This window comes from Camelus dromedarius, chromosome 8 (assembly GCF_036321535.1).
Source record: "Camelus dromedarius isolate mCamDro1 chromosome 8, mCamDro1.pat, whole genome shotgun sequence".
In the NCBI taxonomy this organism is placed as follows: domain Eukaryota; kingdom Metazoa; phylum Chordata; class Mammalia; order Artiodactyla; family Camelidae; genus Camelus; species Camelus dromedarius.
In genome coordinates this window covers 48,752,881-48,779,343 of record NC_087443.1, presented here as the reverse complement: position 1 = coordinate 48,779,343, position 26,463 = coordinate 48,752,881, and the positions used below count along the sequence as shown (strand labels likewise).

At 41.1% G+C, this 26,463-nt stretch overlaps 1 protein-coding gene across 2 annotated transcripts in view; it reads right to left on the bottom strand.

Moving 5' to 3' along the window:
• The window catches only part of PAPSS2 (3'-phosphoadenosine 5'-phosphosulfate synthase 2), a 73,838-nt gene extending 47,906 nt beyond the window's left edge, over window positions 1-25,932 (bottom strand). For both annotated transcript variants that reach the window (XM_010979937.3, XM_031461335.2), the window contains exon 1: window positions 25,786-25,932. In XM_010979937.3, coding sequence (XP_010978239.2) covers window positions 25,786-25,812 — 27 coding nt within the window. In that variant the 5' untranslated portion in view covers window positions 25,813-25,932. The remainder of the gene's footprint in view (window positions 1-25,785) is intronic.
• Window positions 25,933-26,463: the final 531 nt, after the last annotated feature.

Sequence of the window (26,463 nt, the reverse complement as noted above, 5' to 3'; positions counted from 1 at the left end):
CAGAGGGAAAGAATGGTGTAAAAGTCTTGGTTCCAGACTGTTAGCTGCTAAAAACAATTGCATTATAGGAGAACAGTTTGTGTTGTCTCAAGAGACTAGAGTTTTACAGTCAGTGCTGAAATGTCAGACATAATAATTGTTCAAGGTTTAGATAATTCTTCCAGCAAGACCTAACACCCTGTATTGAGAAATGCAGCTTCACACATAACCTTGAAATTAGTGGGGAACAGGTTCATCGGCTCTGGGGGCGGCTGTGATGGAACACAGAACCCGGTGGGGCAAGGGTGTGTGCAGCGGGGCATGAGGAGGACCATGTGGAGACACTGGGGAGCAAAGAAGGCAATTTCAGAAATCGAGAAAGACTGAGTTCAGACATTCCTAAAGAGCTGCACCATCCCCACTCTGTCCACTAATGAGTAAAATTACCTCTCTTTTTTTTGGAAAACTGCTACTCTCTTGGCTAGCACAGCTCACAAATTCTACAGTGGAAAGGAGTGTCTGGAAGAAACGGATGAAATTCTACAGAGGGCAGACTGCACATTTAACTTGTATTAAATGCCGTAAAATTCTTTTAAACCTATCCGTACATATAGACACAAACAACTTTGTCATTTAAAAAATAAATCCTTCATCTAGATTCAAAAGATGTCAAAATTACTTCTTATTTTCCAGAGCAGGAAACGAAGTGGATGAGCTGCCTTCCCCGGGAGGGATTGTCTGTCCTCTGAGAGAAGGAGGTGCAGGCCTCCTCTGTACTCCCTCCTGTCATCACACCAAAGATTCAGCAACCTTCTGCACTGTTCTAAGATGGTCAAGAAGAGATGCAGGAGCAGAACACCTCATTTCCCACTGTCAACAGAATTTGGGAGTGGGTTGTCCTATTTATGCCCTGCCATTTCCATCCAGGGAGAAGCCATGAACCGGCCGCCTATAAGCTTCCTGGTACTGGGTTTCTGACCCAAGGATAGAAAACTGATCTTTCTTTTTAAAGTTAATCTGTAGCCTCCACTTGACTGTCTCTTAGGAAACAATGGGAAGAAAAATGCACTCACGAAAGTGTTTTAAAAAACAAAGTGTGAACTGACATTCCTTTCCTGCCAACGGCTAGAGAAGGCTCAATACAGGGGGAAAAAATTCCTCAATATAAAAAGCAAACAAACCAAAAATCCCAAACAGTCCCCTACCACGGAACCAAAGTAGTTAAAGCCAAAGATAACCGACACTAAACTCTCCTCTCAAGAGTCTATTTGCAGCTTTTAAATATACGTTTGAAATGGGGCGGGGGGACAGCTTGAGCCCACATTCAGGATTTTCCAGGGTCTCGGACACATCAGGGGAACTGCGAGGACTGCCTGGGAGAGCCCTTACTCTAAGCGCAGTAGACCTGACCAAGGAATAAAGCTCTAGCCACGGTGGAGGGATGAATCCATGTGTAGCCTGATGGCAGAGATTGGTCTCCTGGTCCAGTTCCCACAGCCTCACAGTTGAATCCTTTAAGAGGACAGAAGAAAGACAAAAGCAGATCAAAGAACTGCTTCACTGAAAAAATAGAGTGAGGCTGGAGATCACGGGACCTCAGGTCAGGTGACCTGGCACAAGGCCCAGCTACACCACAGTGAGACAGGTAGGGGGCAGGGCACAGCTATTCAAGGAATGCTACAGCAATTAACATCAAAATGGTGAAAGATTCAACCTCTAGTAGGCCTTGAGAATCAAGATGGTGGGAGATTTGACTTCTATCAGATCTTGAGCTTCATTATACACCCATTGTAATATATTAGCGTGGTGAATAACGTGCCCACAGGTGCCATGGCAGTCCCAGGGCTAGCGCAAAAGGTCAAAGAATGGGAAATGGCCAACTTCCTGGGAATCCCAGCCCCTTCCCCAGGCTAGTTAGACTGGTCCTTCCACTTATTAGCATATGAAGCCACGGAGCCCATAAAAACTGGCAACACGGTTCCTCGCGGCCGCCATATCTGTCTGTCTGTCTGTCTGTCTGTCTGTCTGTCTGTCTCCCTCTCCCTCCGTTCAGAGACGGCCCGCACTCTGTCTATGGAGTTTGTACCTACTTTTAATCTGAGCACCCAACCCCCACAACTCATGGCCTTTCTCTTGCCTTTTAATGTATCTGTCTGAATAAATTTACCTTTACTCAACTGTGGCTCGCTCTTGAATTCTTTCCTGCGCGAAGCCAAGGACCCACACCTGGCAGGGCACGTCCCAGGGGCTCAACCGAAGCCTGGGACATGGCCCTCCTCATGCCCCACATCTGTTTTCCTGCATCAACAGTGGCCTGTGTGACTTGAGGTAAATGAATTAATTCTAAAGCAGCTCAGAGCCTTAGTTTCCCCATCTGCAAAATGATCTACCTTACAGGGTCGTTATAAATACTGAAAGACGTCTAACTGCCACTCAACCGTAGTCTGGTAAATAAATCATGGTGTTTCACACAATGGAAACTACACAACAATGAGAATGAACAAAGTACAATGACTCACAACAAGGATCGTTTCTGCAAACACAATGCTGAAAAAAGCCAGACACGAAAGGAGTACATTCTGTCTGTTTCCATTTATCTCAAACTCAGTAACAAGCAAAGCAAATAATCTATAGTGTTCAGAGACAAGGCGGACCTCCGGAGATAGCTGACTGTGCCTTTGACACGTCACACCATGAACTAGAGCTGTCATGAGCACGCATGTGCGGCTCTTTGAGGACCCATACAGAGCATTAGTTAGGCACGAAGGAGAGCCCGAGAAACATGGCTTACCTTTGCAACTACAACTTGGATGACAATAGGGTCTCCATTTAATCACATACTCCATGTCTATTCCCACACAGGGCAGATGGAAAGAGACTCCTGCAAGAATGATCCAGCTAGTAGAGGCAAAAATCTACGTTCTGAGGAGAAAGACTAGGATTGTTTCAAAAAAGACAGCTTCACCTGATGGACTGACTTCAATCTTCCTTGATCATGCATTAAGATCACTCACAACTCTTTATTTTGCTGCATTTTGTAGACATGTATTGATACAAATGTGACTATAAATGGATTCAAAACAGCTGTGCACGCTGCATATCAAGTCTTACTTTTTTGCTACTAAGTAGTATAAGTGAGATATTTCATCTGAATAAGTGGAAGAAGCTAAAAATAGCTATTAATGAGCCTGAGTTCCTGACGGTGTGTTTAAACCTTCATGAATCCACACGAAGACAAAATATCTCAAACCACAATTTTGCAGCGTTGGTTTTGCAGCAACTTTGCACACTGATGCAAATCTACACCATAGAGCTCTGTTTGGTTCTTGTCAGGCGATGGAAACAGGGGATGTGAGGCATGTTCCCTCAGACGTACACAAGGCCCATTGTTGAACTATCGTGTTTCTGGGCTTAGTTTGCATGTGAGAAGTTACACGATTTGGAATAATCGGCACCACCCTCAGAATCTATGGGGAAAGTGCAAACTGCATCTCAGGGCTGAAAATCTTCCTTGCCCTCCATCCCGTTCCCTGGATGAACCAGACAGACTTCCCAATGCTTCACCTTCACTCTGGGAAACTGTCAACTGGCTTGGTTTTACTTCTCAAGCTCTCAATCTGACCGTGTTTTCCTCTGCGTTCCTCCTCCTGCCTCACCCAGTCCCCTCCGCTCACCTATGCAGAGGGGGCTAGAAGGGGCTGGAAAGGGCACTGTAGCCACCCCCGCTCTCTGTGCTCTGAATATCTTCTAATACCACACTGTCAGCCATAGCTTCATTTGATGCACATGGGTTGACACTGATGGTGGGTCTCTTCTTTACTGTGTCATACTTGTTTTTGTAAATATTTTCTTTCTTTTTCCAATGTATATGTAGATGCTGTGCTTCCTAACTTTTCTCGATTACAAATATTCTGTGTGATTATCATATATGCATGTTCTGTCTTGAGGACTTACTCTTAAAGCTCCAGCTCAAGAATGGAGAAAAACTACCATGGACGTAAGGCAGGTTTTACAGCCCTAGGACATCCTCTCAAGAGTGTACATTATGAAGATGCCTAGTTTGAATGTCATTAAATCTGCCTCAAAAACAAGAGTTTTCTTGGTTCAGCCGAAAAATCTGCCTCCAGGCTGTGCCAACTGGATTCTGTGTACCTACCTCACAAGCTGTCCCTTTGCTGATTTGTGCCAGCGAGACTGGGGGAGGGGTGCTGGCTGCTATGCTTTGCTCTGCTGTAAGACCCACAGCAACAAACCAACTCAGCAACCCTTAAGCAAACACAGATCTTTTATGGACATAACTATCAAAATGGAAACCTGGATCAGGTGAGCAAAAGTTAATAGTTTTTGTGTTTCCTTTCCCTCCTCCCTCCTCTACTCCCCTTCCTTCTGCCTGTGCCTGCCTGCCTTTCCTTCCTTCCTCACTCTCTCCTCTTTCTTTCTTGTCTAGGGTTATTTGTTGAACCTGGATAGAAAAGTCCGCTTGAATTTCTTCAAATTGACGTGATAAAAATACGATTTAAAAACCATGGATGGGCTTTAGACTGTTACTCTCAGCTTTGGGAAATTTCACATTAATAACTGTTTTAAAATTAAAACTATTTTACTGGTTAAAAAAATAAAAAGCATGATGTCATTTATATACATTACACTTTAATTTTGTTGTCTCTCTCACTTATGTAGATTTCATGTTTTCCAGCAGCCAAAGTACCAGATTTGGTCTGAATATACATACACTAAAAACAACATATATTTATTCAATTTAGTTTGGGTAATTAGAATGTTGAGGAAAAGACTTCATGTCAGACAATTCATTCGGCTGCAGCAATGTGGTTGGCTGATGAGCTGTGTCAGATGTCATGTTATTTATGGTCAGTAAAGGCAACCCACTTCATCAGAGGCACTAAAAAAATCTGGTAGTTTGTTGAATGGGAAGAAAATGCCACTCAATTTCTCATCAAAAATAACCAATTTGATTCATTTGAGAGTTCAATCTATAATGTAAATAAAGAGCTAACTATAAATGATGAAATCCAGCTATATCAACATTTCCCAAACTATTTTCTTCAGATTGTCCCTTGAGGTAATATGGTTTTTTCTGTGGGAAAAAAACCCCAAAAACAAAAAAGTGGGTATTTGCCAAATAAGTTTGGAAAACACTAACAGAGCTGCCAACGATGTGAGCTTGAACTTCTGGTATAGTTTAGCTTCCTTTCCAGTAAAATGAGGGGAAAGTTTTACTATAATAGAAGATTTGCTTTATCTTAATTTTTTTTGGTGGGGGGAGGTAATTAGTTTTATTTATTTATTTTTTAGTGGTGTACTGAGGATTGAACCCAGGACTTCATGCATGCCAAGCATGTGCTCTACTACTGAGCTATACCCTGCCCGCCTTATCTTAATTTTTTTAAACAGTCTAGCTTCATTTTTGCCCTATTGAGTATATAACACTTTGTACATAATGCTGTATAAACAAATCCACGAGGGTATCTTTGTGTAATGTGAAAAGCCCCTTATCTTGTTTATTCTATTGCAAAAAAGAGATTTAGTTACCATGCTAAGTATTTTGTTTATTTATATAACAAGTTATCCCTCAGAAGGAGGGAGTGAGGAGAAGGGGAGGAAAGGAGAAAGTACCTGTTAGTATCAAGGGTTCTGATCCTTTCAATTCTCCACCCCAACCCTCACACCCAACCCTACTGCATAATTATTCAAGCCTAATAAAAATGAACAACTTTCATGCCCTGAAGCCACATGATCCCATGTGGCTAAGGAACTGGTTCCCACTGTTTGAACACCCTCAGTGAAGGTGAAGGGGCTTGGGTCAGGAGTTTCAGTACATTTCACTGGTGTTCAACACAAATTCACCTCCAGCGGAGGCAGTTCTGCCTCTAGGTAACTCCTTTGGCTCTCAACGTCCAATTGCCGACTGGGGTCTTAGCCCTTACGTTGGTGGAGAATGCCTGATAATTTAAAGAGTACTTTCGTGCTGCTTTTGTCTGTGATCTTCACAATCCTCTGAAGTATAAGCCCTGACTTCACCTGAGTACCTCTTTCTCTACCTCATTTTCTATTAATGGATGTGCTGGTCCCATATGTATCCTTTCTGGTAATGGTCTCTCCTTTTGAGTTATGATTTATTTTATCGTAAGATACTAAATGAGGCATGTTTAATGACTTCTCTTAGTGGAACCAAACAATTATCTATTATCCTTTCCTTTAAGGCAGAGTTTTGCTGCCCTGTAGTTTAGCCTACTTGGTTATAAAATGCTTTCAAAAGTGCTAGGGTTTATATGGATAAATGTCAGAGGTCTCTTTTTCCTGCAAGTCTAATACTCCATGTGTCATTCTCCGGTCTTCTCTTCTTCCTATTTTTTTTTTTTAATTGGTCAAATTATCCTTGAAAATGATACAGGTTATCTAGCACAGAATCATGTCTTTTCTTCAAAAGCCTATTTATGTTTGCCATTTATCTAGCTATCCTTCAAAATCCGTCATGTCCATTATTCATAATATCCCCAATTGGAAATGACTCAAATATCCATTGTGAATGGATAAACAAAATGTGATATATCCATACAATGGAGTACTATTCAGCCATAAAAAAGAATGAAGTAATGAACCCTGCTAACACATGGATGAACCTTGAAAACATGATGCAAAGTGAAGGAAGCCAGACACAAAAGACCACACATTTTATGATTCTATTTGTACGAAACATCCAGAAAAGGAAATCTGGGGGATAGAAAGTAAACTTTTGGTTTCTTGGGACTCAGTGTAGGAATAGGAATGATAACAAAGTGCATAGGAATCTTTTTGGTGTGACGAAAATGCTCTAAAATTAGACTGTAGTGATGGCTGCACAATTCTGTAACTCTACTAGGAATCTTTGCATTGTACACTTAAATTGGGTGAATTTTATGATATGTAAATTATACTTCAATAAAGCTGTTTTTAAGGACAGTCCTTCATGTCTTTATTCTTTGATGAAAAGCTTGATTGAGCTCATTTCATTCTCTCATTCAGAACCTCTTCAAATTCTTACAGTGATTCCAAAATACACAATTTTTGTCTATGACCAAGAGTATACCTAATAATTCATTTTGATGCTAAAATTTATCCTAAATGTAAAAAGCGTGCCCTATTTGGTAGTTTCCTTATTTTCATGAGCCTGTGGCAAGCATGGTTTCAAGAATTTCAAAGCCAGGCCTGAGCTCACAAATGCTGAAGCTGCATCTCTAAGGAATATGTGGGTATATAAGCTGTGGTATATCACATGATGGAGTATTATTGTACAGCAGGGTTTCTCAACCTCGGCACTATTGACATTTTGGGTCTTTGTTGTAGAGGGATGTTGTTCACTGCAGGTGGTTAGCAACAACTTCCCCCACAACCCTGAATTATGACAACCAGCAAATGTCTCCAAACATTGCCAAATGTCCCCCGAGGAACAAAATCACCCTTGGTTGAGAATTACTACAATGCAGCAATGAACAAATTCCAACCGTGCACAAACAACACAGACAACATGGATAACACTCCCAAATATAACTGGGAGCAAAAGAAGCCATACACACAGTGTATAATATAGAATCCCATTTGTTCTCTACAGTTTCAGATGCAGCAAAAATCATCAGATGATTATCTTTGGAGAGTGAGTGACTGGGAGGTGCTTCTGGAATTCAGAGAGTATTCTGTTTCTTAATCTTGGTAGTGGTTACACAAGTGTGTTCACTTTGTGAAAATTCATTCAGCTGCACACTTATGATTTATGTATTTCATGTATGTATATTATGTTATACTTAAATAAAAAGTTTTAAAATATGTGCCATTGCTGCTGCTGCTGCTGCAAAAAGAGGGCATTCAAGGTGACTCAGGAAGGGCTCAGCACCTTTCTAACAGGATGCTAATTCATCCCTCTGCAGACCCACCCTGACTCCTTCTGGCCCACCCTGAACTCTCAGACAGAAATCCAGTGTGTTTCATTGATGAATGAAAGCTTGTTCCTGGGGTACTTTGTTATCCAGGTGCCAAAACCCAGAAAGTCCCTCCCCGCTCCACCACCCATTTTCAATTCATACTTGCAAAGCACAGGCCTAAAACTAATTTCAGTGTGAAATTGAGCTAAATGAAGCCAAATAAAGGAAGCACTTTCTTTAGTACTCACTCCAGTGCTGAAGAAAATACAAGACAGGTTCTCAAATCTGAGAGTACTACAGATGCCCAAGGTGGCAACTCCCATTGTTTGGTCCAGAAGGCAAAAATGTGCTGATTCATTTATGTTCTCGCTCTCAGTTGGGCCCCGCCTCCCCGACCCAAAACATGCTGTTCCAGAGAGTGGAGCAGGTGCAAGAGTGGAGTCTGTGGCCATGGCATTCTCTGATCTAGGCAGTGAGTGATACCGGACCCAGGCCTAATAATCTGACCAATGACCAACAAGTTCACACTCCACACAATTTATCCAAAAGGCTCAAATGATCAGGAGTTACCATTAGCCTTCCAGCCTCCTGTATGTATATGAATGCATGTATTTACAAATAAATAAATAATAAGAGACAGACAATTCTCCATGGGTCTCTTGTGTCTCTGCACATCTTTTGAGTGGGAGTGTTAACTGCCTTTTATTTCAGACTATCTTTTCAAGGATGTTTGTTTTGTGTAATGAACAGCCCTGGACAAGAGAGATAACGTCTGCTCTAGAGCAAAGGGCCAGCCTCCCTGTTGCACATCATAAAAGATTAAGGTTGCCTACGCTCACGGTTCCTCTCCTATCATACAACTCACTGCTTGTGTGGATACCCGTCTCGACGCACCCATGTCACCCTCACAGGGGATGGGGGCAAGAGAAACCAATACACATGCTGACGTTCATACTGCTTGCTAGGCAATGAATGATAAAGTCCTTTGCCTCTGATTCAGGAGTTTTGTTTTCTACCAGCATCCATGAAACTACGGCAGGCTAACTTATTAAATTTGCAAGTGGGATAAAATCACAGACCCTGCACAGTTCCTGACTATATATATTATCTAGACAGATAGAGTTTTCTGTTTTCAAAACGTTAAGTCTGCTCAGCCACTCAGTTCTCTTTGCTGAAGGCAATTATACCACTAGTTTATTATGGATCCTTCCAGAGACACGCTATGCCTTTGTAACTATATGCATCTCTTCTTTTTCTTCCCAAATGTCACCAGGCTATAGACATTGTTTTGTACTGGGCCTTTTTCACTTAACAAAATGTTTGGAGATCTTTCCATATTGGTATATTCAGGGGATACCTCATTCTTTTTCAGTCCATACTATAGATATATTATGATAACAAAATAGTACAGAGTATGTACTTAAACAATCCTCCTATTGATTGATACTTAGGGCATTTCCAACCCTTTGTTATCAAAGGCTGCCAAGAATACCCTTGCACACGCATCATCTTACCCATTTGCAAGGTCTCTACAGAAAAAAGTTCTAGAATTTGAATGGCTAGCTCAAAGAATATACTCAGTTTTTTTTAAGTTGTTCCCAGAGGGTCTGATTCATCTCTCTCTCTTTTTTTAAGCTGATGTATAGTCAGTTTACAATGTTGTGTCAATCTCTGGTGTACAGCATGATGTTTCAGTCATTCACATATATACGTATATTCCTTTTCATTATAGGTTACTACAAGATATTGAATATAGTTCCCTGTGCTGTACAGTATAAACTTGTTTATCTATTTTACATCTGTCAGATAGTATCTGTAAATCTCAAACTCCCATTCAATTTTAATTTTTATAAATATTTCCAAACATCTCTATGGAGACTGTACCAATATATATCTCGACTAGCAATGTATGACAATGTTTCTTCCCTCACACCCTTGTCAGCTTAAGTTTTTACCTGTGCCAATATGATGGGTGAAAAATCAAATCTCATACTTTTAATTTCTATTTCTTATAATGAATGAAGTCGGTATACTTTCATATGTTTAAGAGCTATTTGTAGTTCCTTTTCTGTGAACCTCATATTCTTTTTGCATTTTTTTCCTATTAGATTGCAAATTTTTTAAAATATTGATTTGTAGGAGTGCTGTATATTTCGGAAAGTAGACCTAAGTTTTCTACGAGTTATAAATTCTCCCCCAAATTGTTGTTTGTCTTTTGATTTGGTTTTAATTTTTCAAAAATTTTGGCATGTAACTTAAAAAAATGTTTCATATTCACTTGTATTTGTGTGTGTGTGGTATCTGAATTTGTGTTACACTTAGAAAGGTCTTCCCAACTGTAAGATCATAAAAGATCCATATTTTCTTCTTGTAGTTTTATGGGGTTTTTTTTTTATGCTTAAATCTTTGCTCTATCAAATCTTTTCTTTTCCAAATTAATTCTTAAAATATACATTAAAATGCTTATCTTTGTTCATACAGCTAAGCATAGCTAAAAAAAAGAGAGAGTTTTCTTAACTCTGTGATCACATTTTGTTAATGTCCATCCTTTGCCAGGTACAGACCTAGAATTGGCCTTAGATATGAAGTGGTTCAAAGTACAATGCACGTGTATGCATATAATAGAAATCTTATGTATTATATAGATAATGTTTTTATCCTATAGATAGTGGATAGCTCTCCAGTAGTAACTTGATAAAGGGATTCTACTCTACAAAATTTCAAAATTACATTGCCTACAAAAATGAAGATGATCTAGAAGAGACACACAGAGCTTCCTTGGGGAGGCAATTTGCTCTACAGTTCTGCGGGCTGATTCCATACAGGGCCAGCGAGAGGGCTTAGTGTCAAATTTGCTCTTCTTCCCTGTCCTGGCTACTAGATGCCAAGACATTCGTTCTGTTGTCATTTTCAACTTCAAGGTATCCTGACCTGCTGTAGGTTAAATTTATTTTCTGTTCTGATAGCTGTACAGGAGAACTATAGGAAAAGGAAAATTAAAAAAACAAAACAAAACAGATAGTTCTCAAAATAGTAACTAAATGCACTTCAAAATGAGACAGAAAGGAGGGAAAAGCAAAAGAAAGCTGCTGTCCTAAAGAAACTAACTGTAACTCAGAAAATCTGCCATTAATTTAAGAGTTGACATTAGCTTGAGTCATCTAATCTTTTTAAATCTAAATATATTAAATCTGTTTTTCTTTCATTTACTGCATGAAGAATGAATAATCTCTAAGAAGATAAGTGCTACATAAGATAACATATTAATTTTTAAACCCAATGAGATAAATAAAGTTGATCAAAATCCATATTCAGATAAAACAAGGCAAGATGTTTATTAGCGTGGGTGGAAAAGGTACAATGGTTATAAACTGATTTGATTAATTCTAAGTAAATTCAGATGATAGGTATGAAATACATAAATGGACAGCATTTCTGCCCATGAGGTACTTATATATCTTTTCCCAGAAATGTCACAGTTACACTGACAACTCACAAGGGAAAGGCAGGCTCATTTTTGCAGAATTCTCCCAGTTTGAGTCTTTAATACTCAAATCCATCAAGGGTGACAAGGGAATCTTTTTAGATTTGTCTCCACTTGAACATGCCAGGTTCAACAGTAAGGTCTAGAGACTGACATTATCAAGAATCACAAGCTATTTACAAAACAGGCCACTCTCTTAATTGTGACTTGGAAATGGGGCAAATTTCCAGGGGTAAATTGTCACCCCAGTCAAGAACAACCAAGAAAGAATGGTCTCCTGGTCTTTCCAGAAAGCTATCTGCTCATTAGGTAATGTAAAATTGGACAAAGATGGCAAGCTTTTAAACATTCCAGCTGTAATATTTAACTTCAAATATTCCATGAGGATTGCAACAGTAACAGAAGTCTGCATTAGCTGGTAAAGGGCCTAATGTTTTTGGGAAAAAAAAAAAATTGAAGAGAGCAAATAGCATTCCAAAGTAGAGAAAACCCAACTGTTCCTAGCTAGCTGGAGGTCCTCAAGCATGTTGCAATGCTCCACATTTGTACTGTGGAAGAATTAGCCTAGGCTGTGGTTCTCAAGCCAGGCCAAATCGAGGAACCTCTTACCCAGCTTTTAAAGAACCCCACACAGCCCAATTCAATCAGATCCTCAGGGAGTGGTGTCCAAAAATCAGGCTTAAATTGTAAAGCTTAGTGGGACTGAGAAACACCAGACTAGATCATCTCTAAGGTCCCACCCAGATAGCAATAAATTACGGAAAGAATTCAGAATACCAGCATAATCATGGAACATGAGAACGCATAAAAGCCCTTCAAGCATATATCAAATACTAGCCAGGGATGTAAAGTACAGAAATATTAGCAGAGAATGCTATTCTGAAATGAACCTTGGCTTCATGAACAAAAAATATGCTTGACTGGGTGGAGGTAGAGCTCAGTGGTAAAGCACGTGCTTAGCATGCAAGGGGTCCTGGTCCAATCCCCAGTACCTCCATTAAAAAATAAATACATAAATAAACCTAATTACCACCCCTCCAAAAATATTAAAAATCAGAGTGTGAAGCGGTAGGCTTTTAATTTCTCACTGAAAAACATCAAGAGTTGAGATGGCAAAAGCCAAGAGAATTAATTTTATGAGGACGTGTACCTTCCTTGCTCTACGGACGAGAAAGATAATGGTAACTGATGACAGCCAGAGCCAATACTGTGACTAAGAGCATGACTAACCACTGTAGGTCGATTCCTAGACATGATTCATTTAAGTGAGGCCTCAAAAAATAAAACAAAATAAAACCCCTCTCTCATGTGACCTTCTATCTTGGCTTTTAGCCAACAGGGCCTGAGATCTTGAACTGCATATTAGACATGGGCCCTGTATGAGAATCTGTGAACCCTCTGGAACTGTGTGTGGGGGGTCTGGGTGGGTGCACCCATGCACAGGGCTTTTTTATCCGTTTTTGAGTCAAGAACTCCTTTGGTAGCCTATGGACCCCTCTTCAGAAAAATGTTTTTAAATGTGTAAGATAAAACTCAAAGGACTGCGAAGAAAAGAAATGAATTACAGTTATCAACATGGTTTTTAAAAATAACAGCACAGTAATAAATATGCTTGTTTATCAGCATATTAAATAACAAGATCTAGTTGTTTAGATAGATGGCTATAACAACTATCTTAATTTCGGAGTAATAAAGAACACAGATTTTTTGTGGCATCAGCAACACCATTACGTGACGGGAAAATATCTGTGACTTCCACTGCTGCTATCACAGGTCGGCTAATACTGCTGTGATTTGTTGTCTCTGTTCATCCTGGAAGGACGCAATAAATCTCTAGTACAGGTTATAAAAAAAAAATGTCCCCATCCAAGTCCACGACCCTCCTAAGTCCTCTGGACTCTAGATGAACCTCTGATCTACATCTTTATCCATCTTGAGGGGGTTGTTGATAAGCTTCCAGCAAGGCTAGAACATTAGACCACAAAGCACTCAATGAGCCCTTCAAAGGCTGGTTTCCATAAGGCCCTGCAGGCACAGAGCCCTGGGAAGTCACAAAACATGAGGGAAACGGTGAAGGGCTCTCTGAGGTGGGACCATAGGGAGAGGTCTGTGAGTTTCTGGAGCTAAAATTCAAATGCATCTTATTTTTAATTTATCTTTTAATGTTCTGCATTATTCCTAAAAAATGGACAGTGACTTACAAGATCCTTAAAGCATAGCAAAAGCTCACTTCTGAGTGGGTGAGAAAATGAAAGGAGAAAATAGCATAGGGGCACACAGTGGAACGATACCAAACACGAAGCTGGTGTAAAAACTGAAAGAGCCGTAAGTTCACTTCTGAGCTTTCTGTCAGGCATCTTGAAGGGGCAGAATTACACACACACACACACACACACACACACACACACACACACACAACCCTCAGCAAAAAATACAACCTTTCTGGCACTAAGACTGAATAGAAGTTTCTCCCCTGGATCTTTATAAAGAGGATATCATGTGTTGCCATTAATGAACAACATATTCAACAGTATCATTAAAGGAGACCTAACAATGAGTTCTACAGAACTTTTTAAAAAAATAATGCTTTTTAAAAAAACAAAACAAGGGCAATACACCAAACACAATTCAATGGGGGCTCATGAAGTAAAGCTGGGTCCTCGGCTCTCTGAGGTCAGATGTGAGCGATGTGCTGACAGCCCCCTGACCTCAGTAAGTCAGAACTGAACACCGGCCCCCTGCTGTCAACAGCAGGATGTAGCACACTCTTCTTAAAGGGTCAGATAATATAAATACTTTCAGCTTTACAGGCCATAGTCTATTGTAAATAGACTGAAAGTAGTCATAATGTGTAAATATGCAGGCATCACTCACTGGGTTCCAATAAGCTTTATTTACAGACACTGAAATATGAGTATTTTCAGATTTTGGATATATTTGTCACATGTTGTAAAACAGAATTCTTCCTTTGATTTTTTTCCCCCCAACCATTTAAAAATCATTCTCAGTTTACAGGGTCTACCAAAAAGGAGTGGGGCTAGATTTGGCCACAGAACATAGTCTCCTAACTCCTGGTCTACAGGGTCAAGTTTCCCTCAGATACCTCCTAGACTCTAGAATCCTTCTCTTTCTTCAAGCCTCTGTCTATTTCACTTTTTTTTTTTTTTAAGCTAATAACTCTTCATATGCAACGATACACAGATCCAACCAAGATGATATCATGCAGACAGTCATGGCTCCAGAATTTTTATGTCCCATGGAAATAAGAAGGTAATCTAGGATGAGTTAGCAGCAAAGAAATGGTTTAGTTTCCAGCCTCCTCATTAACATAAACATACATAAACACCACCAAAAAAAAAGTAGAAAAATTTGAATGTACAACCTTCTCTATCTCAAGGATCATGCGTTAGTTTTTTAGAAGCATACCACAAATATGTGTAATTAGCCGAATCACTAAATTCATGTGTTCTAGTGTTTACAGCACTACATCTCTCAGTGAAAATGAGGCCATATCGTGTTTTGCAGCACACAATTAACTTGGTACAATCCCAAAGAGAAAGCCTTTATTCCAAATCTCAATTCAGAAGCCCTGAGCTTCTGTCTGTTTGGAGACAAAATGAAGCACTAGGCCACTGAACTTGGCAAACGTGGGTTGTCTCTATTATTACATGGTAGAAGGCCCTGGAGAATTTGCCCCATCTCTTTATTTTAGTATCTTTATCTATGATTCGTAACACTCATAGCTATACTCATCCTGGAGAGCTGCTAGGATAATTTATAAGAACTTATGAATAAGCCTTGATGAGCATGATGAAAGACAGGTATTATGCATACCCAGAAGAACCCCACTGTAATTCAGGGAGGTGGCAATCACCCCCATGGAAACACGACACACATCAAATCGGGTCTCCGAGAAATGTGTAACTGCATTCAGAAGATGTTCTAAACCACAGAATTACAGTGTTCAGCACAGGTCTTAGCTGCCCTGCCAAACACCAGCCCTGTAAGTGTCCCACTGCAGGCTTTTTGTTACCTCTGTGCATTTTCTTCATATTCTTTTGCAAATGGTTCTGGTAATGAGGCTGTGTATATGACACAGGCTCCATGAACCATGAAAGATTAAAATTCTGTGCTGAGCTGTGGAAATGCCCGTGAAACCTCTAGTACATCCAGAGAACAGGGCCGCAGCTTGTGGGGCTTTGGGAACTTGTAACTCATGAATGCTCGACTGTGCAGCACCCGCATAATGAACAAGGCAAGGTCTAGAGTTACATGTAAGTCGCTGCAATTATTTCTAAGGACACTTATTCTTGAGTGTATGCATTCACCCGCTAGAACACTGCCACTTTGTATTATTAAGGTGAAGTGTTGGGTTGGATTCTAAACACTACTGTTCCTAAAACTGGTCACAGAGCCTCATCCAAACTAACATTTATTGCCTTTTAACGGCATTTGCTAGAATCCACATTTCTACAGATTATACACAACATTGCAAAAAGACCCTGAGGAAAACCATTTGCAAAGTGACCACATCTTTTCAGTTCATTCACTCTATTCATCTGCATCCACAAAGACAAAATTTTAATGTATGTTTAAATAATCAAAAGAATCTACATTTTGACAGCTGTAGTATCTATTACATTTGTTACATTAATGGAAGGAAAAAAAGAATGAGTGAAAACGTGGCATTTGTACTTAGGAGGCAGTCAGTTCCAGCTCTGCCACCTATGATTGTACATGCTAAGGCCAGTTATTTAACCTCAATGAACCTGGCAGTTCTCAGCTATAAAATGGGGATAAGAACATCAACTACTTCTTTGGTTATTGTGAGGATGAGATGAGATACTGTAAGGAAAGTCCCTGAATAAATGCTTGTTCTCTTCCCCTATTTAGAGAACCTGGTTGAATCAGCAAGGTACCTTCCTCAACCTCAAGGGAGACTTAAAATGTAATCAAGGATAAATATCATAATGTGATGTTTCAAAGACTTATCACAGATATAGAAAACAAACTTATGGTTACCAGGAGGAAAGGGAGTGGGGAGGGATAAAATGGGAGTTTAGGATTTGCAGATACTAACTACTATATATAATATAGATAAACAACAAGGTCCTAAGCACAGGGAAATATATTTAATATCTTGTAATAGCTTATAATGAAAAGTTATATATATATATATATATATATATATATATATATATATATGTATTATATATGTATAACTGAATCACTATGCTGTACACCAGAAATTAACACAACATTGTAAATTGTCTATACTTCAATTAAAAAAATGATAAAGGGTATATTAAACCAGAACCTCAATGCTGAGAAGATAACAGAAGAAACTCAGTGTTAATGATGACCCAGATATTTCCACTCACTGAAGTGGCTAATTAAGCAGAAACAACACACCCTTTGGACAGAATTTTGTATCCAAGGTGTCACATTCTGTGAAAGCACGGATTCTGAGATTTAATTTCTATACTGTCACTATGACTTTCCTCATTCAAATAATGTAATCTCTCTTTAGTAAAGGACTTCACTCAGCCCCTAAATCAAGCGCAGCCAGTGCGGCTCTCCCCCCGCGGTCTCTCACACGTGCTCTCCTCCGAGTCAGAACCCAGGCCCTCCCAGCGGCCATCCCTGAGGCAATGGCCCACAATTGCTGAAAACTTTACGGACCTAGGACGACAGAAGGAGACAACTCTCCTTTTAAACATTTACATTAAACATTTAATAAACAATTTTTAAATGTTTCTTCCAAACATCGTGGAAAGTGCCGTTTACGATCTCCTAATTTCTAGGCGGTCCTCCTTGGTCCCCAGTGAAATGGGAGCACTTTCTGGTTGCCAGCATCCCTAAGCTGGGACTTCCAGTTAAATCAAATTTTTATTTTGTGCAGAACACATGGGTGGCCTGGTTTCCTTTTATCATCGACAAATCACAGTTCCAACTTGGCTCAAGTATTAGCAGTTTGAATGGAAACAAATCATTCTGTTCACATTTGTTGAATACTGACCTAGTGGTAGAACTCTGCAATCAAAACTATTACCCCTACTTGTTGAGTCTGAGCACAAAGAAAATTTATTTTCCAGTCATTCACTTTATGTCATCATAAGGAAAGAAATGTGTGTGGTGGACAGGGGAACGTGACTTTGCTACCGTAGGCCATTTACTCTTTTTAAAAAAATGCTGGGGAATGTCTCTAAATAGAATTCATTATTGTTATCTTGAGATATTAGCAGTTGGTAGCTGCTAAAATATTTTACAAATGAAGCAGTAATATATTACTAGTTGACTAATCCAGCTGTGTTTGCTACTTGGCGTTGTCTCGTTCCTTCTATGAAATGAACAACTTATTAACTACAGAGGAGTTAATGAGATTTTAGCTTCTCCTGTGGGTAACTCTCTAAAGACTTTTTTCAGTTAAATGAGTTCCCTCCTATTTGTTCACAAGCTTGCTTCAGGAGATGGCAGTGACTAAATGACTTAATGCACTGGCAACCTCTGGAACAGTGCCTGCCACATCATGTGCTCCACGCAGATGAGAAACAAGTCACAATAGAGTAAGAATTTTCTAACAAAACATGCTCTAAAAATCGAAACTCCTGATAAATATGCAAATCCTACAGTCGGAATTTTAATGTCTAGGTTTTACTCAAGGTCTTCTTAGTCCTATGGCTAATTTAAACACATAGACGAATGCAAACGTTTTTCTTTCATTTTCAAGTAACCACTCAAAATGTTATATTAGTGATCCAATGGCCCAAGAGTTGTAATTACTCACATAATTTAGGAAAAGACTCTCTATTGGGACTCAGCAATTTAGGCAGATTTAGTTAGCAGGACCACACAATTACTGTAGTCGACTTCACGGTCCTTCATGAGCTTAGGAAACAATGGAAATGAATGGATTTCGAGGTAAAACTGGAAATTCTGAGAACTACAACAAGAATTGAGGCTTTTATGTGTAACTAAACCTAACCCAACTTCTGCTTAATATAGTTTTTTCTATACTGCACACTATTCAATCATTGTTATCTTTTCTTTCTTTTTTTGATTAAATGATTAAACTGTTTGAAAAGGCTTAAAGAAGAGTGAGTAAGGTTGAGGAGGGTGGGGGGTTGAATTTTCTAAAGAGAAACAGTCTGTCCCATTGAAAATATTTCAACATGGTGAAGTTACCTTTTCAAACACTGCTTTTTGGTCCATATTTTCTATCTCCAGAATATCAAACAAGATGCTAAAGCTAAACCCAAGTATAACTGTGACTTACTGATAATCAACTTGGGAGTATATTCTTTTTAATTTATGGAAAATATTTCCCAGCAAGTAAAAGGAAGAAAACAAAGCTATAGAAAATGGGTTGGGCCACTTCAAAGGGACATAATAAAGAGAAAAGTTCTAGACCTGTAGTTAGGCGATCAGAGTTTCAACTTAGTGGTGGTATCACCAACCAGCTAGCCAGGAAGACAACCATGGACCTTAACAAAGCTCTTGAACACTGTGTATCAACTTGAACGGCTGGAAGATGAGCTCTTAATTTTCCTTCCAGAAGTAAAATGCTAGGGCTATTTTAAAAATACATTTTAAAAGTAGGAATGCCCTGAGTAAAAAGTAAATAATTTAAAATGTTCATTTAGGAGGGAAAAAAAGGATCTAAAGATGTATGAAAAATCAGTTGGGAATTTTATTGCTTTTGGCCCAAGGCCACTGTAATACTGACTGGGCATAATGTTGAAAGAATATGAAGATTGTGGGTGGGGTGCTGCAATTAGAAAAAGCAAATGTCTATGTTTAGAATAGTCTTAAAGACAGTGTTTGAATGGACTAAAAAACTATAATTAAAGAATATAAGGCTTTGGTAGCTTCAGTAAATTATGGCAAGTACAGGCCCTGGTTGGGTCATTCAATAAATATTTGTTGAACGAAGCAAACGAATATGTAAGTGAGGATTTGACAGGAACTAAAAAGGGAAAGCTTTTAAGAGCCCTTAAAGGAAAACAAAACTATACATAATGGGGTCACCAGCAGAGGACCAAAAAGGTAGTCCAGCTTTTTAACACTAAGAAACATGTAAAAATAAAAATCATCATCACCAACATCTTGAGTTGTAGCTTTTGCTAGAAATTGGGTATTATTCAAAAATAAAGAATGACTGGGGAAGTACAGATGAATGAGTTAATGGGGATACATTCTCAGACTTTACTATAGATGGTTTACGCCTCCAGGTGAAGTCTGCAAATGATTTTTCAAGCCCACACCTGACACATATTAAAAAGTGAAAAAAAAAAAAAAAAGGAATTGTAATGTTAGACCAAATAGAGATGCTTGGTGGATAAAAATCCACATTTTTCATAGCAAAACATATAAAGATGTTAACCAGCTATTTAAAGCAAATATCAACCTAGTATAGAAACAATCACCTTTAATGATGTAGCGTTTGATGTTTTCATGTAACTGTTTTCGGAAAGTTTTATAACAGATCACTTTTTTTTTGCACAAAAGTTAATATTTGGTGTGAGACAGATTGAGCTTGTCATGTTTATGTCGCATTCATGTTTTCACAATACCAGTATTACAGTAAAATCAACTTCAGGAGTAAATTTGAAATGCAGAAAGATTTTAAAGGAAGTCACACCAGCTAACTGATGAAAGTCACTTTACACAACATGTGTTGTCAGAGGCAAGTTGTATTTCAAGTATTAATACAGCGGTTCTTTCTCAGAGGGAAAAAAATATATCTTGTCTACCAGTTTATTCTAAATTGAAAAAAAATTTGGTGATCAAAAAGGTAGGCAAGAGGAACAAGAGGACCACGCCTGTAACAAATCCAATGTTAATGTTAATTAACCTTCCTGAAAAGCTTTATTTAATATTTATTAGAAGCAAAGGGAGCTTAGATGCCAGTGTGCAGTCCAAGAAAGGGAGTGGTTTTTCTGCGCCTGGTGCCAGACTTGGTGTGAGGGAGCCAAATAGCTTTGAGGATTCTGAAAGCAGGGAGCACTGGGTGTGTTTGTTTCTGATCCTCAACAGAACCCAGGGCAGGAGGCACAAATAGACCCCAGCAGTCTCTAGAGCTCCTCAAAGTCCCAGCATGGTCACCCCAGAGCAGAAGCCCTGTTTCCACCATCCTGGGAGTAGTGGGGAAGTGTCAAGGATCTTAGACAACCTCACCGAGTTTCCCCCAGAGCTGTGCTGGAGCAGCATGGTGACCTTGGGGTACTCACTAGAGCACGGAAGAAGCAAGGAGAGGTATTGAAACTGAAGGGGCTTTCAGCCAGGAATGCACTTGAACTGGACCAACACTAAGGATGCGACAGGACAGGGCACATCTCTAAGGATGCCCGTATAGGCAGAGGCCACCAGGTGAGCATTGCTCTCCCAACCCCCAGCCCAGATCTTAGCACTCTGTAGGGAAAAAAAGATGAAATATTTCTGACTAGCGATCTGACTTAAGTTTACTTGTTCTTAAAGTACTCCCTTTCTAAGAATGTTACAGGTATAGTAAGGTAAAAGAATGATATGAAATGTTAATGATACACAGGAGTCAAGGAAAGGCAGAGATTTTTTTGTTTGTAGCAATGATGGTCTAGATTATACAGTCCGATCCTTCCATAAAAACAAATTTTAAAATGCAGGTTGTAACATAATCTAATTAGAAGCATCAAATAGCTGACAAGTTCCTAAGGAACTACCAGGCCACAATCTGTGGGAAAGTAGGGACGAAACAGGTAAGCAAGCAGGGAGGTACTTTTTTTCCTGATATGGGCAGATCTGCACTGATTCTGACAGCCTCATGGGAGAGGTGAAACAGAAATCAAAGCCCAGAACATACCTAAGTGGGGAAAATAAAAAGGCCTTCACCACAGCTAAGGTCACTGAAAGTCCCCCCAGAAATAAGAGTGAACCAGAATTAATCCACCTCCCATCCTGAGAGACTGCCGGGATAGTTGCCTCGACACTGAAAATGTACACTAGGTGGGGAGGGAGGTGGTCCCTGAGAACTTGTATTCACAAGCCAGTCCTTGTGTGCAAAACTGCAACTCAAATTCACATCACCTGGGTGGTCTAAAAACCTTTCAGAGGTAAATTTAGGTTAAAGTGGTCCCAGACTAGAAGTGCCGCCAGGCACCTGGCAGAAACAAAAGCAAATCCTCGGCAAAAAAGGCCATTCATCCTAAGCCTCAAAGAATCCCTGCAGGTAATTTTTCAGTGGGAATGATGAATACCCAGGCAAAAAGAAGCAAGAATACAACAAGAACAGACAGACAGGAGTGGGGGAAATCTAAGAAAAATAGAGATCCTAAAAACAAATTCATCCTTTAATGAATTTTGTGGCCATTTATGCAAGGAATATTTATCGAGAACCTACTCTGTGCCAGGCTCTATGCGAGGTTGTTGGACATATGTGCCGTTTCAGCTGTCATGTGAACAAATCACCCAGGGAATGAAAGGTTCATTCAAATGCCATTACATTTCTGATTATTTACTTTTAGTTTCTGTGTTTTCCTAAGACTTCCAAACACCAAGACTCATGAGTGCCCATTACTATTTAGTGATAGATTTGGAAGTAAACAGTAATCTCCCAGGACTGAGACTGATATCATTGATTCCTTTCCCAGACTCATTCCCTAAAGGTTCCATGTTTTAGTTAAGTCTATTTATCCCCTAAGCAAAGCATAGAGTCCTGTGCATTAACAGAAAAGTGCTGAAAGACTAAGATAATTATCTCAGAGATATGAAACTCAGAGTTAACTACATTTATCTTTAACAGTAAAAGTCCAAAGAGATGATCACGGGATAATAGCATGAATCGGGTAACATTAATTTTAAGGTAGATCTGGAAACAGTTGGAGGCACAGGCAGGGTGGAGCGTAGTCCAATATTTACTTAATATAGATTGTCTCTCTTGACCAAGGTGGTTGGTTAAAATCTTGCTAACTATTTGTGTTATCCTGGTACGTCTGTACTAATTATCGACCTTTGTCTTCTCTTCAGCTTTTCACAATTAGGATTCAAATCGTCACCTCTACCGCCTGTATTTGTTTGCTCTTATTAAATATTCTGGTGGTTGTGATTTACTGAGCCTTGGGAATGGTCTGCCCCATGCTTTCTTCTCTTTGCCGACCAAACCACAACAGCATGGTATAATAAAATTATTAGCAATAGCAACTGCATATGGGGTCCCTACTCTGGGCTTAGAACTCAGCAAGATGGTTTTTAAGAGTTATTTTCTCCTCACAACAACTGTAAGGAGTAAGTCATTATTACCCCCATTTCACAGATGAGGAAATGTATGAGCCAGAGAGGTTATATCCTGAAACAGAGATACAGAGGGAGCAAAAGCATGAGCTTCAAAGTTGGACAAAACTGAGTTCAAATCTTGGCCAGCTCCTGGCGTTTCTCCTCCCTAGAGATGCTGCTCAGTTTTCTGGAGTTGAGGCTGCTGTGGAGATGAAATGACACGCAGCCTAGCTAAGGGCCTGGCCTCTGGGGAGTGCCTGCTTCTCCTTCCTTCCAGCGGTTACTCATCTGGAAACTCATGTCTTGCAGCATCTTCAAATAGTTTTAAAAGTAACTACTTCCAGGAAAATAATGTAGTACTGTACGCAATTTTTAAAATAATAAAAAGGTAGGTAATCTCTTACATGGATGAAGACCTTTAACTTTCCCATGCCTTCACTCCCTCCCAACCATTGGTTTGTTCGATCCTTTGGCAAATAGTTCAGTATCTCAGTTGACTTGTTTAGATTGGTTGTCTCCAGGACGTATTTGTCCGTGGGCTTGAAAAATGCTAATCCAGGAAATGACACAAGAAAAGACCAGGCCTTTGCCTTTCTTTCCAGTCCTCTGGCTGAAGTCAGCCTCCTTCCTTCTCCTGGGATCTATGTGTGTGTCAATAGAGGGGATGGGAGGTGGCCAGGGTTGGAGGTAAAGCAAGGCGGTGGGGTGGGGGGGGGAGGGCTCTGACACATAGCTGTCTTTGGTTTCCATGGTAAGGATGCCTAACACAGGAGGAGTGTGCTACCTTCCCTTATAAAAGAATTTTTCTTTTTTTTTTTTCTTTCCCCCAGACTTGTGAGAAAATCATCCTACATTCTCACATATAACCCAAACTACTTACTCTTCTTAGAGTGGTCTGAACTGAAAGGCTATATTCATTCAGTGAGTGTGGCAAAAAAAAAAAAAAATCCTAAGAAAGATGTATTTACCCCAGTATACCACCTGGCACACAGTAGGGGCTCAACAAATATTTGGAGTTACTGCGGAGACTGCGGCATAAATTGATGATCCTCTACCGACAACAGAGAAAATTGTAAGGATTTCTGCAAGTCCCTGAAAAGATCAGCCCAGCCTCCCTCCCAGGACAGCTTCCTACATCAGCCAGACTCACTTCTCAAATAATTGATTAGTTCAGAGGTCACACATGTGGACAGATTTTGTTTTGGCCTGCAAGGTTTCAAAACACGTTTTGAGTTAACATTTAAAGCTTAAGAGACTTCATACGCATTTACAACTGGCTTGCTTTACCCAATTGTATCTATCTGGCCCTTTGGGGAACTTGTGCTGGTGCCCTGCGTTATGATTGTGTTGGCTAAATAAACCCACAATAATTTCACAAGTCCTGATAGCCAGTTCAGGTGTTAATTTAACCCCACGCAGAGCATGCACACACCCCAAACAAAAAAAATAAAAGGTTCTAAATGTGTAAACACAAAAACGAAACCTCTGGCCCTCAGATTTCTCCAGCCCCCCGTGCAGTTGCCACGATCAGTTTGTAAAGCCCCTGTTCTCAGACCCTTCACTTCACAGGCTCATGTTGGATGGAGTTATGACGGGGAAGGACCACCTGCCCCTTCATTCCTAATGCCTGACAAAGCAACCCCGACAGAACTGGGAAGGAGTTCTTGATGAGAGCAGGGAGGTAAGAATGAAAACCCCGCTGACACAAAAAGCTACTAAGTATCACAGCAGCTTGTCATTTAGAAGACATCATTTAGAATTTTACAGAAAGTAATCAAATTAAATAGGAGTAAAACACAAGTGATTTTCATTTAACAGTGTTTTGAAGTATAATACTGAGTCTCCCTACTTTAAAATCAGTCCCATAAAAAGCAAATGGACCTGGACCACTCTCCCCCCTCAAACTGATGCTGCCTTCCTCCTGGACCTTCCTGAAGGTCCAATGTGGCCCCTTGAAACCACAAGCCCCTATCCCATTTCCCTTGCTGCTCAAGGCCCCACTTCTAGCCCCTGGGATGGCCCCTCCCCTCTCCTTCCCGAATTCGTGTTTTTCTTTTTCATCTCTCCCGCAGCCTTCCACGAATACATCTCAAAGATATTTCAGTAATAAATAATATATAATAATAGTAATAAACAGTTATTGACCACCTACTATGTGCCAAGCACAAGTCTGAGAGAGGCCGACCCATTCAGTAACCACCATAATCATCGGAGGCTTGCAGTGTGGTAAAGATGAGAGCTCAGCAGTCAGACTGCTGGTTGGGATCTAAGCAAGGCTGGCCGACCACCCCTGGTGTGGCCAAAGGCTGTCTGCAAGGCTCCTTGCAACTCTAAGGCTCTATGATCACTGCTGTCATTTTTAAGGATGCAAAACCTACAGCGGCCCCTGTCGCTAAGCGGAAAAGGAAACCTTCTATTTCCCATACAGGGGATGGCTGGGATTAATTCTGGATAAAATTGAGTCTTATCAAAACAGCGCCTTCATCTCACTCCACCAAGCCGAGGAGCTCCCCCCATGACTGAACTTGAGGTGCCACCCGATGCCAACAGGAACTGAATCAAGCTAGAATCCTGCCAGTGTAGAAATACAATTTCCTCCCGTAGGTCTAGATAGTTGCAGTTTCCTCTATGAAAGTCTGTCATTAAAGTCCACTCCAAGGAGGTTCTACGGGCAAAACTCAATGACTGTCACTGACATGTGCGCAGCGACAGGACCTGGCAGGACCGGAGTCCGCTCAGCCCACCGGACCCGTGCGGAGATCATATTGAAGGAAAGGAGGGTCTGGAAAAGCTCTTGGGGAAGAAAGGAAATATCCTGTCTCTGGTCCTTTCTTTTGATTAGGATTCACTTTGCCTGCTCTGGAGGTCTGTCCCGGCGTGACGCCCCCAAAGGGTGTAGGTTCCCAGAAGCGCAGGGCAGAGAAGGACTGCCCCGAGAATCCCAGCCGTGCCTCGCCCTCCCGCTTTCCTCCTACACGCCCTCCTCTTCCTCCTCCCACTCTTCTTCCTCCTCCTCATTCTCCTCCCGGCGCCCGAGCCTCTGCGCCCGGGCTTCTCGCCGCCTCCCGGGGAGGATGGGATCCGAGTGTCCCGGGGTAGGGGCGTCGACGCCGCGCGCATGGAGGGGAGGAAGAGGAAGGCAGGCGACTCGAAGCCTACCGTCTTCTGTTTCTTGACTTCGGCCATGCTGGGGGGCTGCTACGGTGCCCGGCGCCCTGGAACTTGGAGCCCGACTCCCGCGAGCGGAGACGCTAGGACGCACGAGAGGCGGCGGCGGCGGCGGCGGCGGCAGCGACTGCTGCCGGACTGCGGGAAAGGAGGTATAAAAAGGCTCCACAGACACGTCGCACTTCCCTTGACCAGCCCCCTCCTCCTACTCCTCCCCCCGCCGCCCTCCTCTCCGCCCCGTCGGCTCAGCCAGCAGCGCCCAACCCAGGGGACCCGGCCGCCGCCTGGGCGGGGTCCCCGGCCCGGCCCCCAACTCTCGGGAGCGGCTCTGCCAGCCCGGGTCGGAGGCAGGACCTTGCAGCCCAAGGAGTGGACGGACACGCCCCGCGCGTCGACGGAGGTCAAGTTCACCCTCTCCTTTCGCACACCCGGCGGCTGCGGGAGAGTCCCTCACCTCCCACCGGCCCCTGCACTTCTCCAAGGAAGGCTTCCTACTTCTGGGACCTCCTTGAAACCGCCTGGAGTGCCAGCATGGTCCCCAGTGGCCACAGACACCCAGCTCGTCTTCAGTTACAGTAACAACTGCGAAGGTTAACTTTTTTTGGTCCTCACTCTGCGCTCTGCCTTAAGCCTGGTGCACCCCCTGCTCAGGCATTGAGTCCTGCTTTC